An 18,860-nucleotide genomic window follows, 5' to 3' on the forward strand; every position below is an offset into this window, starting at 1 on the left:
GCAAGACGCCTAAGCACCGACTGGTGCGCGTAGGTATGACTTATTCGAACGAGTTGCAGTTTTTTGGCACGTGTGGTATAAAACGATCTTCGAGAGGTCTTTCAAAATTTTTCAAAAGGAAATATTCCTAAAAAAAAACTCCTCAAGTTTTTCTTAAATGATTCACGTGCTTATTTCGAATACTCTCATGTTTCCCGAACAAAATAGTTCGTGAGTTGATCGAATCAATCATTTTGGCCAGTGATGCTGTAACGAAATTTTTTGCTAAGTATATTACAGGAACACTGACTATGGCCCATGTGGGTTACAAAATAAAACTTGTAAATTTGTTACTCAGGTTTTTCTCAGTGCTTTCAAAACGCATTGTTATTAAAACTTTTAGATATACTAAGGGGTAAATCAGAGTGATTTTGTTATGTTTTTCTTACGCCGGCTAACCTTTTATTTACTAGGTTAACCTTATTTTTTAATTATAGCTTGAGTCATCAGTTTCGATTGAACTAGAAATTTTGATTAATTTGTCGAAAATTTAGCGTACTAAAAAACAATATACCTACCTATTGATTATCAAAAAGCCACATTTGACTTAATAAACTACACTGTAATGTTTTTTTTTAATTTTAAATAATCCTTCTAGTCACAGAACTAAAATCTGAAAATGTCACCAATTAAAGATCATTTCTTGCGTGAGCTTTCATTAAGTCGTATGAAACAAAATGTAAACAAACAGTTTTATTACAAAAAAAAAATCAAAAACTGACATAAACTTGCCGCAACTTTTTTTTATTTAGAATATTTGTATTCTGGATAACATTCGATATGTGAGATTCAAATTTTAAAGTTGTTTTGATAACTTTTGCAGCAGTTTTCTGTGAATTCTTAAGATGTTTCATACGACGTAATGAAAGTTCACGCGAGATTTGTAATTTCATATTGAATTTTGAAATAGGATTTTTTTTCCAAACATTGAATTATAACTTAAAATCAGCAAACCAGTATGCTGACATTAAAATCAAGTGCGTCAAATGGACAAAATTAATTGATTCTGAGCTAAAACCTTTCAACCTTTTTGAAACACCTAAATTGAGGCCTCTGGATTTAATTTATGGATATTCAACAGTTCCAACAGAAATACGTCTGACGAAATACGTGAAACTGTCTTCCTTGATGAAATGAAGCAAAATAAAATTTCAATTTAATAGAATGAATCTCAGCTTTAAGTTTTCATGTAGGTTCTTTAGTTATTCGGTTATCAAAGATCGATTCTACTCAAAACTGATAAATTTTAAAATTTCAACACGCCATACTACCAAAACAGAGGTAATAGATGAAATCTGACGAATGATTTGAATTCAGGAAGCCAAAATCTTCCAGATATGAATGACTCTAGACTTAGTGTTCCCTTGTGTAGTTGATCTCTTATGAGTAATATATTCTTCCTCTGAGATTCATCGTTAAACAAATGTTGTCATAATTGCTCAGTACATTTTCTCACATTTAAATTCATTTTAAACTTCTTAGCGTTATTAAAATTTTCACGCGTTATTAGTATTTAGTTTTTCCTTATTGTGCTGTCAGCCATGCTGGTAACATTTAGCGTCCATTGTCGGGTTATCGAATTGAGCCTTTTTTATGGGAGAGTTTTCAATTTGAGACAGAATATTTTACCAGGTTTTATGTATTCATTGTTTTTTTTCTGTTTCGTTTATACTAGTAGTTTTACATTCTCTATGGCACTCCCGACTAAATTTATTCATTGTGTTTACCTAAAATGTATAAGACTGTTGACATTTAACGAACTGTTTATTTATAAAATCTTCAAACTAATCTGTTAAGCGTTAATAAAGCTGTAGTAAATTTGCTACTTACTGAAAACTTTAAAAAAAACTTGAATATTGTGTTTTTTATACCATGCGCCCGTTCACGAGAAAGTGCCCTTTTTATGACCATTTGGCGGTATTCTCTGTATTTATCAAACCACCTATAAATCATGGTTTGAAATTTTATTTTCAATGAGCGACTGTTGATTTGTTCTACCTGAATGATCAGCTAATATATTTGAGACAAACTTACTTGCAGATCTTGTACTTGATAGCAAAAATTATTTTGTTTATTTGTATTTTTTTTTGTCTTTTAATTTTTGTTTGAGACCTCATTTCGTACTATCACGATTTTTTTTAAAAGGGGTGAACGACCAACGCACCAAGCTCAAACATTCACTTTTCATACATCTTTAAACTTTTGTTATATAGATCATCGAAGCTACGGCTTTAACGGGAATGTGGTTTTACTTGACGTCACATTGAATGATTTATTCGATGCCAAACGTTAGTTTAAGCGAAATAGATGAATTGTTTATTGCTCATCAATAGACAAAAACACTCGCAGGTTTTTAATTACGGTGTATGCTATAAAATTATCGATTCCTCGCTTATTATTTTTGTCATCAGATTACAATATCACTACTAAACAATTTACACTGTTGCTTGAATTACTTGTGGAGGGTGAAAAATTATCTTGCTTTCGAAATAAAGTTTGAAGAAAGGTTTACTGTTCCCAATAGGAGCTATATTTTGATAATTTTATGCAAATCCACAAACCTCACTTTTTTTTAATTGTTGGAAGGGGGAGGGGTGTTTTTAAATGTGCATATCGGGTAATATAATTAACCTAATCAAATTTATGCTTTTTTACATTGAAACATTAAATCTAAGCTCTGATCATAATCATACAGTGAAAATTGAAAAGTCATCAGTATAAGGATTTCTTCATAAAACATATTATGTGAAGGAAAAATAATTATAATATCCCTTGCTTTATTTTATGCAAAAGAACGTTTTATATCTAAATCTTAATCTAATGTGTTTTAATCTAAAATATGTGATTCTTGCAACATACTATTCCCACCTAGTCCTGTTTGCAAAAAAGCTATTTTAATACCGATTCTAATGAAGCAATCACATAAGTTCTGCAATTTTCAACTAAAATATGATAAATATAAATGTAAAGTACAAACCTGCTCGAAGAATTTTTCAAAAGTCAGCCACAAACTCCAGCGTGATCGTTTTTTGTGTCTAATCGGTTCAGAAGCAATGGAGGTTTAGATATCATAGTCAGGAGAAACGACACGATAAGAACTATTAGGGTACACTAAAATCTGAGGCTGTTGAAGGTTACATGAAATATGACAAAAAATATCAATTTACTAATTTTTTACTTTTTCCATTTTTGTAAAACCATCCAATATTTACCTTTATTCATTTTATTTTTATCATTTTTGTAACAGACGTTTTTGTGATATTTGTCACTTCTGTATTTTTCTAATTATTTTTGATATTTTTTTCTCAATTTTGAACCACCCTTGTGAAAAAATGTACTAGCTTTATGGGTCGATTTGCGATGACATAATCCCCTTTTTTGATGACAGTTTGCAATGCCGGTTTAAAAAAAAAATTACGAACGAAAAATGGGGTGTGGCCAATTTTTTTTTCGTGTAGCTGTACGGTGAAGGAATGGGACTCAAAACTTAGTTCTTTAATATTGCATCTTTACTTTATTTATGGACGAACCCTGGTAGCCTGGACAAAAAAACTCCTTTTTCCGACTTAGAGTGTCATTTTGACACTCCAAAAGTAAAATCTATTTAATTCTTTTTAATTATTTTGGACTTCATACAAAACTTATATCAAAAGAAACATTGTAATGTCAGTAAAATATGTTTAGAACATTATATATAGCTAAAGCTTAAAGTTTTTTCGTTCAGAATGAAAGAAAAAAATCCAAAAAAACATGCCTGAGGAAAAGTGCTGCAGTTCATATATTACATGTCCAAAAACTATTTGCTTTATGCATATGAAAGCTGAAGTTAATGTCTACATCATGAATCCAAGAAATATTTTTTTTAATTTTTTTTTAATGAAATGGTCACAAAAAGTTCAAAAAAGTGGTCTGAAAAACCTACTTTTCATTAGATTGCTAGTAAAAACTGTTTGAGCGGTGGTAGAGCTTTTGAAAAAATACCATTACAAATTTTATTCTAATTCTGACATTTTGTTGTCTTTAGATTTTTGATGCAACAAAAATTTAATTAACGGAAATTTTTTAAAGTTCACTATTTTGCACAATTTTTTTACAAATTGAAATTTCATTTGTTTTTGTGGTCCACCGTCAGGTTGTATTCGGATTTTCAGTGCTTTTACTTTGTTTGGACCAATAAAAAGTATATTCACTGGAAAGCAAATTTAATCTACATTCTAGTGAGGTGCAACAATTCACGCTGGGAGATTTCACAAAAATATGAAAATTAAAACGTAAAATCTTTCCTGAATTTCTAGAACCACAAGCAGCGCGTCCAGAAAAACGTGTTTGTTTGCTCTCTGAGTAGGTACGGTGGGTGGTGATTCGGGCAGAGAGCGAAGCCGACAGACGAAATAATGATGCGTGTCGTGCATTTCTTGGTTGTAAATATTCTATTGATAGTAGTTTGCAAAGTGACTCAAAGAAGAAAATCCTTCCTTCACAGAATCCTAGATCTGCAGTAGCTTTACACATGTGTGAATCTGGTCACTCTATTGATCGAGGAAATGCTGATCCGGTCCTCTTAAATTGGATGTTGCTGAAAGCATTGAAATCTTCAATGAAAAATCAGTTCATCTCTTAAACGGAGACACCGGACCAGGGCACACTTGGTTGTTCAAATTCTTAGGTAAAAAGAATAGCGTTGGCTAGTGAACGGTAGACAATGTGCAACTCGAGACCCCATACACCCAACCTCCGGGTAGTGGTCATATCACCTCTTGTCTGCAACTCCGATTCTCTACCTCCCCGTGGTGCTAGCTGGGGTGCGAGCAACCTTAGCGGAGATCGGGTACCCAACCCCGGTGGATGCTTTGGTCGCATGCAGACTGAGTCAGGGGGCTTCGTACGCGTCTGTTCTCCATGTTAGGGGCGGCGTGCGGAGTGGAACAGCGTCCTGGTGGTGTTCGGGACCCAAAACAGCAACATCACGACGGTCCTCCTGCGAGATAGTGGGGTTAGCTGCGGGCCTTGCGAGCCTGTGACTACAAAAAAACATAAGCAACGAACAACGAACAACAAATTTCGGATGGAAATCGGCAAAGACCCACGCGACGAAAAGGGACTAGCGATTGGAAACTTGGAACATGGAACTGCCGATCTCTAAATTTTGTGGGCAGTACCCACGTGCTCTCCAACGAATTGAAGAGCCGCAAATTCGACATCGTAGCGCTGCAGGAGGTATGCTGGAAGGGCTCCACGGTACGAACGTATCCAGATGGTCGTGCCATCTACCAGAGCTGCGGCAACACACACGAGCTTGGAACAGCTTTTATAGTGATGGGAAAGATGCAAAAGCGCGTGATCGGGTGGTGGCCGATCAACTCTCGAATGTGCCGGTTGAGAATCAAGGGCCGGTTCTTCAACATCAGCATCATCAACGTGCACAGCCCTCACCTCGGAAGTACCGGTGACGACAAAGACGAATTCTACGCGCAGCTGGAGCGTGAATACGACCGTTGCCCAAAACATGATATCAAGATCGTCATCGGGGATTTCAATGCTCAGGTCGGCCAGGAGGAGGAATTCAAACCGACAATTGGAAGGTTCAGTGCGCACCAGCTGACCAACGAAAACGGCCTCAGACTCATTGATTTCGCCGCCTCCAAACGAATGGCCGTACGAAGTACCTTTTTTCAGCACCGCCTCCCACACAAGTACACCTGGAGATCACCGTACCAAACGCAATCACAGATCGACCACGTTTTGATTGACAGCCGGCACTTCTCGGACATCATCGACGTCAGATCCTGTCGGGGCGCCAACATCGAGTCGGACCATTATCTGGTGATGGTGAAGATGCGCCCAAAACTCTCCGTAGTGAACAACACGCGAAACCGGCGCCCGCCTCGGCTAAATATCGCGCGACTGAAGCAACCTGAGGTCGCGGCAGACTACGCGCAATCAGTCGAAGCAGCGCTGCCGGCAGAGGGCGAGATTGACGAAGCCCCTCTCGAGGACTGTTGGGATACCATCAAAACAGCCATCAACAGTGCTGCGGAGAACGTCATCGGTTATGTGGAGCGATCTCGACGGAACGACTGGTTCGACGAGGAGTGTAGGAGGGTGATGGACGAAGAGAATGCCGCGCGGGCGGCAGTAGTGCAGAGAGGCACCCGTCGAAATGTGGAAAATCACCGACAGCGGAAGAGGCAGCGAGTCCGACTTTTCCAGGAGAAAAAGCGCCGCCTGGAGGAGGAGGAGCTCGAGGAGCTGGAGCAGTTGCATCGTTCCCAAGAAACACGAAAGTTCTATCAGAAACTCAACGCATCCCGCAAAGGCTTCGTGCCGCAAGCCGAAATGTGCCGGGATAAGGACGGGGGTATCCTGACGGACAATCGTGAGGTGATCAAAAGGTGGAAGCAGTACTTCGATGAACACCTGAACGGCGCACATGCAGGAGATCAAAACGGCGGGGAAAGGTACATCGCCGGCGTAGCCAACGACGAAGAGGAGCCACTCCCAACGATGCGTGAAGTTAAGGAAGCCATTCGCCAGCTGAATAGAAACAAGTCGGCTGGGAAGGATGGCATCGCAGCTGAACTCATCAAAATGGGCCCGGACAGGTTGGCCGATTGCCTACACCTGTTGATAATCCGGATCTGGGACATAGAACAGCTACCGGAGGAGTGGAAGGAGGGGGTAATATGCCCCATCTACAAGAAGGGCGACAAATTGGACTGTGAGAACTACCGAGCGATCACTGTCCTCAATGCCGCCTACAAAGTGCTGTCCCGAATCCTACTCCGCCGCCTAACGCCACAAGCAAACAGATTCGTGGGAAGTCATCAGGCCGGCTTCATGGAGGGACGGTCAACGACGGACCAGATATTCACATTACGGCAAATCCTGCAAAAATGCCGGGAACACCAAGTCCCTACGCACCATCTATTCATCGACTTCAAAGCCGCATACGACACGATCGACCGTAACGAGCTATGGAAAATCATGGACGAGAACGGCTTTTCCGGGAAGCTGATCAGACTGATCAAGGCGACGATGGATGGAACGCAGTGCTGTGTGTGGATCTCGGGTGAATTGTCAAGTTCTTTCGAATCGCGCAGGGGGCTTCGACAAGGTGATGGTCTATCCTGCATGATGTTCAACGTGGCGCTAGAAGGTGTTATGCGACGAGCGGTGGGCGAAATGCGGGGCACGATTTTCAACAGATCCAGTCAACTTATCTGCTTTGCCGATGACATTGATATAGTCGGCAGATCAACTGCGGCGGTGGAGGAGATCTACCGCAAACTGAAACGCGAAGCAGGAAGGATTGGGTTGATGATTAATACGTCCAAGACGAAGTATATGCTGGCCTGCGGATCCGAGACCGACCGAACCCGCTTGTCCAGTAATAACAAGGTCACGATCGACGGCGACGAGCTGGAGATAGTCGAAGACTTTGTCTATCTCGGCTCACTGGTGACCGCAGACAACGACACCAGCCGCGATATTCGGAGGCGAATTATCAGCGGAAGTCGTGCCTACTATGGACTCCACAAGCAACTGCGGTCGAGAAGACTTAGCCCTCGCACGAAGTGTAACCTGTATACGACGCTTATTAGACCGGTTGTTCTTTACGGGCACGAGACATGGATATTGCTCGAGGAGGACCTGCGTACACTCGGAGTATTCGAGCGACGAGTGTTAAGAACCATCTTTGGTGGCGTACAGGAGAACGGAGTGTGAAGGCGAAGGATGAACCACGAGCTCGCGCGACTCTACGGCGAACCCAGTATCCAGAAGGTGGTAAAAGCTGGCCGGATACGCTGGGCGGGACATGTTGCGAGAATGCCGGACGACTGTCCTGCAAAACAGGTGTTCGCTACGAATCCGGTAGGAACAAGACGAGCGGGGGCGCAACGAGCGAGGTGGTTAGACCAAGTGGAGCGTGATCTGGCGAACGAGGGGTGCCCGAGAAATTGGAGAACGGTTGCCATGGACTGAGTGAATTATAGGAATTATGTTCGTCAAGTTATGTCGTGAGACGGAATACTATGTAAATAAAAAATAAATAAAAATAAGGTAAAAAGAAATACAATAATTTACCTGACAATGCCCAAAAACGGGTAGAAAATAATTTAGCACTACCAGAAAACACCCAGAATAGGGTAGGTGGACCCAAAAAAGAGACAACGGCACAACTGCCGAGCATTCGGAGGTTTCTGCTACCTAGTAGTAGCTTACCTAACTCGGATAATATAAGGGAGGGAAACGATACACATTCATCAATCGAAAACGTTCACTGAAGAAGGTAGTAAGTTGCTATCGAAATACTGGTATATGAACTTTCATTTACCGTGGTTGAATTAAAAGGAATCTTTCGATTGCTTTGATTCAGTTGAATCATTCAACCAAGTAGGCTCATACCACAACAGAGTATCCGATTCAATTTTTTTGGACAAAGCTTGTCGTAAATGATTGATAGAAAATCACTCAATACTAGTGTTTACGATAGTTATTGAAAATGTCTTAATATTCGATTTGGATTATCATTTCTATTACGATTTCATGTTAGTTGGGAAGGTCACAGTCGACGGCGACGAGCTGGAGATAGTCGAAGACTTTGTCTATCTCGGCTCACTGGTGACCGCAGACAATGACACCAGCCGTGAGATCCGGCGGCGAATGATCAGCGAAAGTCGTGCCTACTATGGACTCCATAAGCACCTGCGGTCGAGAAGACTTAGCCCTCGCAAGAAGTGTAACCTGTATATGACGCTTATTAAACCGGTTGTTCTCAACGGGCACGAGATATGGATATTGCTCGAGGAGGACCTGCGTACACTCGGAGTATTCGAGAGACAAGTGTTAAGAACCATCTTTGGCGGCGTACAGGAGAACGGAGTGTGGAGGCGAAGGATAAACCACGAGCTCGCGCGACTCTACGGCGGACCCAGTATCCAGAAGGTGGTGAAGACTGACCGGATACGCTGGGCGGGACATGTTGCGAGAATGCCGGACGACTGCCCTACAAAACAGGTGTTCGCTACGAAACCGGTAGGAATAAGACGAGCAGAGGCTTAACGAGCGAAGTGGTTAGACCAAGTGGAGCGTGATCTGGCGAACGTGGGGTGTCCGAGAAATTGGAAAACGGTTGACCGCGTGAATTTTAGGAATTATGTTCGTCAAGGTATGTCGTGAGATGGAATACTCTGTAAATAAATAATACGTTCTGAATGTGTATGAAAACATTAAAATATAGGTAGCCAAAGATACCCCACACAATGTGGCCCACGATTTCTCACAAACCATGATTGGAAAATTGGGGGCATCACTATATTCTACCTGCACGATAATATTACCGTTTGCACCGACGACGGTCGCACCAGAGGCGGAAGTTTTCCTGATTTTGACTGCTATCAAGATAGTTTAGAAGCATGCATACGACAGTCGCTTGAGATGCGTCGAATCAAGCAGAAGCTGGCCGAATGTCAGCACAGTGTACGCGACTACGAAAAGCGGATAGACATGTCATGGTAGCCCCATCGCGGGATAGGGACCTTATAGGCTAACCTACTGCTCTCGATTTATTAAATTGTTACGGAATCCGAAAGAAATGACCGACCTGTAACTTTGGCGAAGACTTTTAGCATGAAAACCCGGACACGAATTGGAACTTGGAACGTTTTAACTCTTGCCCAACAAGGCAAGCTGGCTCAACTTGGTAAAGAAGCTAGCCGCCTAAAGCTAGAAATTCTGGGACTGAGCGAAGTCCGTTGGTCTAACACTGGAGAACACAAGACATAGTCCGGGCAAGATCTGCTTTACTCTGGCATACGAGTAGAACATGCTACTCGGGAGTTGGTTTCCTGTTAAGCCCGCAGGCCCATGCTGCCCTCATTAGATGGGAACCCATAAACGAAAAAATAATCGTAGCCACATTTAGCACACGGGTTAGAAACCTTACAATGGTCCAGTGTTATGCGCCAACTGATGTTGCCGATTTGCAGGAGAAAGAGCAGGTTTACAGTCAACTAAACAGCGTGGTTGAGAAAATTCCGAAGAGTGACATTCAAATCCATTTGGGCAACTTCAACGCAAAGATAGGCTCCAACTATCAAGATTTTGAGCGCATCATGGTCAAGGACAGATGAGCGAAAACGGGAAACTGTTTGTAGAATGTTGTGGCGACAACAACATAGTGATCGGTGGATTGCTCTTCCCCCATCAACCATCACATAAGGTCACTATGGTACCCCGAGACGACTGAATCAAAATTCAAATTGACCACATCTGCATCAGCCGAAAATGGAGAAGGAGCCTTCTTGATGTCCGCAACAAAACGAGATACGACTGAGAGTTGTGCGTGTCCAACGGCGCGAGGAGAAAGTCGGGTGTCGATACGACGTCCGCCGGTTGGAGGATCCAGAGGCGAAAAGGGTATCGCATACATCGAACAGCTAGAGTCCCGAGCTTCGGAATTGCCGACAGACGGAAAAGTTGAAGAACAGTGGTGTGGAATCAAGAATGCCTTTATCACGACGAGCCATGGTACTCTCGGTAAAGTTTGTGGAAGAAGAAGTGAAGGGATATCGGAAAAAAAATTGGAGGATGGTCGATGATCGGAGAAAGGCTAAAGTCGGAATTGAGCAGCCAAAGCAGCCGCCCGCTTACGATATGCGGAGCTGGGAAAGGCAGTTAAACGAGCTTGCAGAAGAGACAAGAGAGCCTGAACAAACTCCCTAGCCGAAGAAGTAGAAAGAGCCGCCGCTTATGGAGATATCCGATTACTTTATGACATTTCTCGCCGCCTTAGTGGTGCAAGGACTAATGCTAGAATGCCGCTAAAAGACCGAGCAGTTCAGTTATTGACCGATAGAACCGATCAGCTCAAACGATGGACTGAACACTTCGAACAACTCTTCCGAATCACGAATAACGATGGCCAACAGAACCTGCAGCTCGGAGCGCCAACAGTAAGTTGCATCAATGGCGTCAAGTCGGAAGCGCTCTCGCTGGCTGAAATAGAAGCGGAAATCAAAGGCATGAAATCCAACAAAGCGCCTGGCATCGATTGCATCCCTGTTGAAATGCTGGAAACCAACCCTGCCTAGTCAGCACAAATGTTGCACCGTTTTTTCGCTGAAATCTGGGATACCTACTGCAACATTCCCGGCCGATTGGATGCAAGGTATCCTCATAAAGGTCCCGGAGAAGGGAGACCTGACAGAGTGCGGTAACTGGCGAGGCATAACTTTGATATGTACAACCCTCAAAGTACTCTGCAAAGTGATTCTGGATAGGATCCATGAGAAAATCGACGCTACACTCCGACGGCAACAAGCTGGATTCCGATCTGGACGATCATGAGCGGACCACATCACAACACTACGAATATTATTAGAACGAATCAACGAATTCCAGGACTCCCTTCTGCTGGTGTTTCGTTGAATTCGAAAAAGCATTCGACCGACTGAATCATGAGAACATCTGGGCTGCTCTAAGACGACGAGGGGTCCCAGAGAAACTAGTCCATCTCATCGAAGCACAGTACGAGGCAACAGCGAACCAATCCCGGTAACTGCTGGAGTGAGACAAGGATGTATTTTATCACCGCTGTTTTTTTCTCATCGTAATAGATGAGGTCTTGACTGGATCGATTGACTGTAGACCATACCGAAGATTGCCGTGGAATCCCTGGACAATGGAGTAGCTAAACGACCTGGACTTGGCAGACGATATTGATTTGCTCGCCCAAACACAACCGTATTTGCAAAGCAAACTCGATGACCCCACCGAAAGCTCCAAGGCGGCAGGTCTAAAAATCAATGTCGGAAAGACCAAGTCGATTGAGAAACGTCAAATCCGTATTGCTGTACGGGTGCGAAACTTGGTGCACATATGCGGTGACGACGAGAAAACTGCAAGTATTTGTAAATTGCTGCCTGCGGAATATCATCCGCGCTTGGTGGCCTGGCAACTGGATCTCAAATGAGGAACTACATCGCCGGTGTCATCAAAGGGCGCTAGAAATCGAGATTCGGGAACGTAAGAGGAGATGGATTGGGCACACGCTGCGATGAGATGAGAACTATATTCGCAGAGAGGCACTTGAATGGAATCCGAAGGACATCGAAGGAGAGGCAGGCACAGAAAATCGTGGCGGCGGAGCTTAGCCGCCGAAGTACGAACTGTCGACGAGAGTCTTGGCTGGGACCAAGTGAGGACGTTGGCTTCGGATCGTCAACAGTGGAGGTCTTTTACCATGGCCCTATGCACCGGAAGATCGGCTCGGGAACATTACGTAAAAGAAAGTAAGTTGATAAATAAAAATAGCATATGATGCGTATTTATGTCAACAACATATAGAAAAATATGCTTACGCAAAGCGACGACGATGACATTTGGATTGAGAATTTTAGCTCAACACACAGTTGAGATATTAAGAGTGGTCAAAGTTTCCCATGGCCCACGTTACCCCAATCTGCCCTACTGAATAAAAGTCGAATGCTATAGATTTTATTTCACGGTTCCGAGATGAGAATCGAATCCATACCTCCTTGGGCTTTCTGCGCTTATCATCTCAAAATGTCACCGGGACGAAAATGGCTGAAAGTTGAATGAATCAAATTTTGTATGGAGCGGTTGGCGAACCAATTCTAAAATATATCATCACTCGGTTGCTCAAAAACGGTTTAAAACTCGATTAACATAAAATTAAATAACATTAATAGAGACTAATGGTTTCCCAAGAAGGTTGCTGTAGGTTACTCCACATGAAAATTTTTGCTCCTGATCTGATAAAACGCACTTCAGGAACCAGACTCATACCGTATTCGTTCATGACCAGTTTTGCCTCAGGTTACCAGTGTTGCACAAATTGCTGTCATCGTATTTGTTGATAGATTCAGTTTTGCACCAGTAGAGCACAAGTTTTGAACTGCCGCGACACGGTGGTAACCTAAAGATTCTGTCAGTGTTGTTAATGAACGTGTGAGTAAGTGAGCAATAGAGCATTTCCTGAGACAGATGGTGGTAGGGTAGCATATTGTTTTTGTTTTGAAAAATGTAAACACCTACTGGTCGCCATTTTGAACTTGGGAGATTAGCACTGTTAAATTATTTCTTCAAAAGATATATTTTTTTCAAATTAACATTACATAACATCAACATTACCTTCAAATTATATCATGTCTACATTTTTTTAATTCTAGCTAGTTTAAAAAATTAAGAATTTTGCATAACCATTTCTATTCCACCGCCAATTTGGTATGGTTGCTATCCGGCCACTGAACATACGTAGTGTTGTTGTTATTTTTACCCTACCATCAGATGCCGAAAATTGTAAACATGAGAAATCAGCTGTTCGGTTGACAAGTCGGGAAATGCCTTATACACTGACGATGATTTTGTTTTCGATTGGTGGAGTGCAACAGCGAGTGGAGACTTCGACTACGGTACAAGTGGCTGTCATCATGATAGTCAATCAAAACTCAAACAATTCAATTCTTCAGAAGGTTTCCGATCAAATGTAGAGAAATGGAGCTGCTACCGATTTTAGATTTCCTTTATTAGCATCATTCTACGCATTTAGTTTTATTGCATTCTAACAGGGAAGAAGTGAGCATACAAATTTAAAACGACTTTTCCTTTTTTTTTTTGATTATCAGATTTACACTTTCCGGCAAGGTGGGACTGTCTACTGCTACATTCAAATGGTTTTACTTGGATCATGTGCGTTTTGACTCGTTATTGTTCTTAAAAAAAACTTTTCTGCGAAACAGTTATATGAACTTTTGGCAAACATATTCGGTTCCTGTGCATTACAAATCGTTTCATTTCTATTCTCCTCTCCTCTTTTCTCCAGAGCGTAAGCATTAGTTGGCATTAATGCTCACACGGCTGTTGGCTTCTGTTGGCAAATGTCGTAAAACGTTTTTGTGCTGCTTTCCTAATGCTAAGGTAAATTAAATATTTGTTTGTTTTGCTTGAGGATTAACAATGTACACACTAACACAATTATATTCCAACTTGGATATCGTAATGTGAGAATATCTTGCTGTATAAAATGTGCTTAAGTATATTTACAGAGGGTGCTGGCATTGCTGATCTGTTTTGCTCGATAAACAACTCGATAAAGATGGAAGATCGTTTTAGTTTAGCTCAATTCACAATACTTAGAGAGACTTCCGAATATGGTTTGCAATATTTTTATATGATAAAAACATGCAAATAACACGCAACCTTACAGCGCTAACTAATTACAAAGTGATGTTTCTTACTTGGAGTTTGGCAATACGAGTCGATTGATTTTGTATTACTTTTTGGCACATCCATACATGTAGTTATGCTTTAACTAATTTATGTTTTTGATTCGTTTCCAGCTGACATAGTTTTGTTTTTGATTATAGTCGCATAAACATCCTTTAGGCTTTCGTTTGTTTTAAATAACAGTTGGATCAGATTGATAAATTTATGCAAATGCTCCGGCAATCCTAAGATATGTACAAATTACTGAATATTTATTTGTGTGAATAATGGTGCTCCTGAATTATAACGATGTGAGGAAAGAAGACCGATTTATCTAATTTTGAATTGGGGTTTGCATGCTGTATTTGTCTTTATTGAAATCGAGTATAGAAAATTGTTAATCAGTCAAAATGTCAAGGTCCAAGGTACGGTGTTTTTGAATATAAGTGAAAAAAAAACCATAATTTATTGGTCCAAACAAAACTTAAATTTTCTAAAACAATTTTAATAATATAATATTTTTCCAAGGATCAGTTCGTTTTATGAAACTTTAAACACTGAACAATATAGGCAATTTAAACTTCGCTTTTCTTTTTTTGAAAATTTATATTTTCATTATTCATTGAGTTCTAAGAATTATGAAGTGGATTCTATGAGACTGAATCTAGATTTTCGTTCTACTAGTTATTTCCATATTCATATAGATTTTCAAATAAGAGCTCTTGTTACTTGTGGATTTTTATAAAAGATTAGAAAATTATAATTTGGAAATCGATTTAAAACTCGAAAATTATAATTTGGAAATCGATTTAAAACTCGATCTCACATGTTTCTTATGTACAACTTCACATGCTAAAGACCAATCAAAAATTTTCCCATGCAATGAAAAGTAACTAAAAATTTCCATTTTTTATACTACCAAATTTTAAAAGACAAATGACCTGAAAAACCCAATTTAGTAAAGATCAAATTTAAGATTGTTACGCTAGATAAAAGAAGGTATTTTTCATAGACCAAAAAATGCCCCTTTATAGCTTTTTGAAGCAGCACACTGAAGGTGCCAAATAAATATCACAGTTATTTCACGAATTGTTACGGAAACGAAACAAGAGAATACTCATGGATAATATAGCTTATGTAAAACATGTGCTAGCCTTCCTCACATTTTGATATTTGAATATGTGCGTTCCAAAAATGTTGCGGGTTTGTGTATTGTTTGTTAGCGACATCATATACGAAATTGTGTTCTTTCTACTAAAACTAATTCTACCACTAATAGCGTTATACTTTCTGTCTATACACAATTTTTGTTCACAATTAAATAATACTTAAAGCTGGCGCGCGGGGTAAAAACTACACAAACATGGTCTGAGTTGAGTATCTGGTTTATCTATTGTGCTTTAGCTGGCGCATGTTGAGCACCTTGTAAACATCCTGTGAAGAAACTTCCTTGTAAAAGTTTTCGCTGGGACTTCGGGAGTTGCCTCTTCGAGAAGTCGTTGAATGAGAAGGAGAAGTGTTGCTCGAAGCTCTCGAAGAATGTTTCCACCGATTGGTGCTCGAGTAATCGGGCGGACTTCCGCTGGAGGTACTGCTACTGCTACCGGATCCTGTGGTTAGTGATTCGTCTCGCACCAACGGCATCCGTGACCAGAATCGCAAGAGCATCGGTTTCTGCCCGGTTTGATCAACTTCCCATCCAGTAGGAAGCCACCAGAAGGGAGGACGTTGCGTTGTGGTGTCTGCAGATTTTTTGGGAAAGATGTCCGGCAATCTATTTGTTTGCTGTGAGTAGCGACTGGACACTGAACCAGGGAATCGAACCACTTGACTATTGGTGGCTGCTGGGGATTGATCCTCGTCTCTAGTAGGAAACCGAACACGTGAGTTACTCGCCATCGCTGCTTGGTGGTGACGGTTCTTGTTCTCGGCCACGATTTCATTAATCTTTCTCAGCTGATCGATGTAATTGTGTTCTGGCACTGTCGTCGGCTTCGCTGGAGCCGGTACTATCGAGGCACTCGGAACAGGAAGGTGATGATAAACGAAACGATTGTTGGAATCCATGGTCTCACGAAGGTTGTCCTTTAACTCCTGCCGATGGATGAGTTCTTGGTTCCGTTTATCGTTTTCAGTGTCGTTAGTGAATGAAAGAGGAGTGTAGTCAGTGGCGCGAATTGTGGCCGCTGTTGTCGTTTCTGGAGTGGCTCTTGTCGTACGCTCTTGTTGAGTGTAGCTAGCAATGACAAATGGAGGGGGAGTTGCTCCTGGTGGGCTGTACCACTTAGTCCTTACAGGTGTAACTATCTGAACAGGTTTTGGGGAAGGTCTATTTCTTCTAGCAGGCATAGCTTGAAACAAAACTTTAGTCGTTGGAGGCTCCACGGTCGATGTGCTTTCGGTAGGATCGAATGTGGTGCTTGTAACTTGGAATTCTGTAGTGCTGGAAGCTGTACTGTACAAATCTGCATTCAATTCCGATACATCTGTAGAGGGGAGTTCGGTTGTGGCTGTACTAGATGTTCCCAAAATGAGTAAATCTTCAGCAAGCTCTGTTTTCAGGCTGCTAAACTCATTATCTGGTGTGTCGTTTGCGATCTGCTGCGTTGTCGTCGCATATGCGCTACTCATAGTACTCTTCATTTCCATCGTTGTACTCAAAACTTCAGTGGTAGTTGTTCCAGGTGTAATCGTTCTATCTTCAGTTGGAAAATTCCATTCAGTTGTAGATGTCCCCAGTTCTTCGGTTGTTGTGCTCACCATAGTGCTTGTGGGAATATCAGCGCTAGTACTTGTGAGAGTAGTTGTGCTAACGCTTGAAGAAGATTCACTGTCAACTGTAGTGGAAGTTGTCGGAGCAGCATCAGTGGAGCTAAGAACAATGTTTTGAATGATGGTTCCATTAGCGCCGTCCACCTCGAGCTGCGTTGATACTGTCCCATTCGGTAGGCTTTCAAATGCGATAAACGAAATGTCGGTGTGAGTCTCGGCAGCAGCTTGATCCATAATGTGTTTCCTTGTATGGCTGAGAAATGTCGGCTGTTCCTTAGGAGTACTACTCTGTGATGTTGTAGTTTCAAGAACTCTAACGGTAGTAGTACTGGGTACCTCAAGTATTGCAGCTTCATATATGGGGTCAACCTGTTTTGCAGGTTGGATCGGTGACTCCCCTGGCAGATCTATACTCAGAGGCAGATTAACCTGGAACGGACCCGAAGGGTCGTAGTCATAATCGTAGTCTGCGTCACCGCCAGGTAATGCTCCACCATTTCCTAAAATACTTTGTAGCTTAGTTACCAAAATGTCGGCGGTGTTGATGTTCACCACCTGGATACACTTGCCGGTGTAATCGATCTTACTATCTGGCGGACATAAAGATCCGTTGTATCCATTCAGCTGCGGTGCGATGAAAATGGACTTGGGAGTAATCTTTTTCGCCTTACCACCACTTCCGGCTAGTCGAGAGTCTCCTGACAACCACGAAGCTTCCCACGTCAGGTGATCTGGACTGTTGTCTAGGGGTTTCGATGTGATCGGGAGAGCTCGTGCTAGTGTGAACATACACACGCTGTAGCTCAGCAGGATTAGCGTTAGTGATGCCATGTTGAATTTTGCAAAGTTGTTTACCACTCTCTGGATGACACGATAGGGATTTACAGCATTTTCAATGGACAGTCTGAAATGGAAAAAATAGACAATGGTAGACGTTAGCAATTTAGTTAGTTTGTAAATAAAGTTAGTCGTAAACTGATCATTTCAGTGTGATTAGATTTAGAAAGAAATATACACCGCACAGAAATTTTTGTGAGCTGGAACTTGAGCTTCAGCTTGCTATCAACTTCGGTCTCCCTACGGCCCATACTGGCCAATGGCATAATTGGCTCGAGATAATCAACGTGGCATAATGAACTTATTGAAAAATTGCTCGGTACAAGCAATACAATCTCCCTGTAGAATTTTGAGGATATCTTACTTTATAATGAACCAATAACGATGCCGGCCAAGCCCGTGTAGTCGATAGAAGTAAAGGAAGGGCAACACATGTGATGATTTGTTCTGAGGACAGCTCCTCCACAAATCTCACGCTAAATGTTTTTGGGTTCCTAAGATTCTTCGAAACTATAAATTTGTCAAACTTATCTCTAAGAATGTACGAAGAAAGAATGTTGTTTAATTCCTTATCAAACCTACACTAATACCAGAAAAATTGAGCTTCTAAGGTAATTCTAGCGTAATTAAGATTTTGTTCTCTTGAAACAATATGAACAATGTTATAAGCGTTATAGTGTTATACATTAGTTGATAGAGACACCAGAATGAGTTAAACATTTTAGGTATGAAATAATCTATGATTGCGGATAATCTCCTGTGTCTTTTATGATATTTGCAAATCTGAGTACATAGATATAAACAAAGGATTGAATGTTTCTATTCCTCGTAGGAAATTGAAAATACTGTCTTTAGTTAAGTGTTCTAGAAGCTTCTTGTTAATAGAATTGTAGTCTTTCTAAATCGGAACAATATACTCGAATATTTAATACAAAAATTGAAAAAGTTCGGCCCGACCCAGTTGCCCGGATATCATTAACACT

General features: G+C 41.4%; 1 protein-coding gene across 4 annotated transcripts in view; it reads right to left on the reverse strand.

The window, feature by feature from the left end:
- Window positions 1-13,519: 13,519 nt before the first annotated feature.
- LOC129744345 (mucin-5AC-like) overlaps window positions 13,520-18,860 on the reverse strand; it is a 90,857-nt gene continuing 85,516 nt past the window's right edge. For all 4 annotated transcript variants that reach the window (XM_055736821.1, XM_055736822.1, XM_055736819.1 and 1 more), the window contains one exon: window positions 13,520-17,944. In XM_055736821.1, coding sequence (XP_055592796.1) covers window positions 15,655-17,871 — 2,217 coding nt within the window. In that variant the 5' untranslated portion in view covers window positions 17,872-17,944 and the 3' untranslated portion in view covers window positions 13,520-15,654. The remainder of the gene's footprint in view (window positions 17,945-18,860) is intronic.

This window comes from Uranotaenia lowii, chromosome 2 (assembly GCF_029784155.1).
Source record: "Uranotaenia lowii strain MFRU-FL chromosome 2, ASM2978415v1, whole genome shotgun sequence".
Classification (NCBI taxonomy): Eukaryota; Metazoa; Arthropoda; class Insecta; order Diptera; family Culicidae; genus Uranotaenia; species Uranotaenia lowii.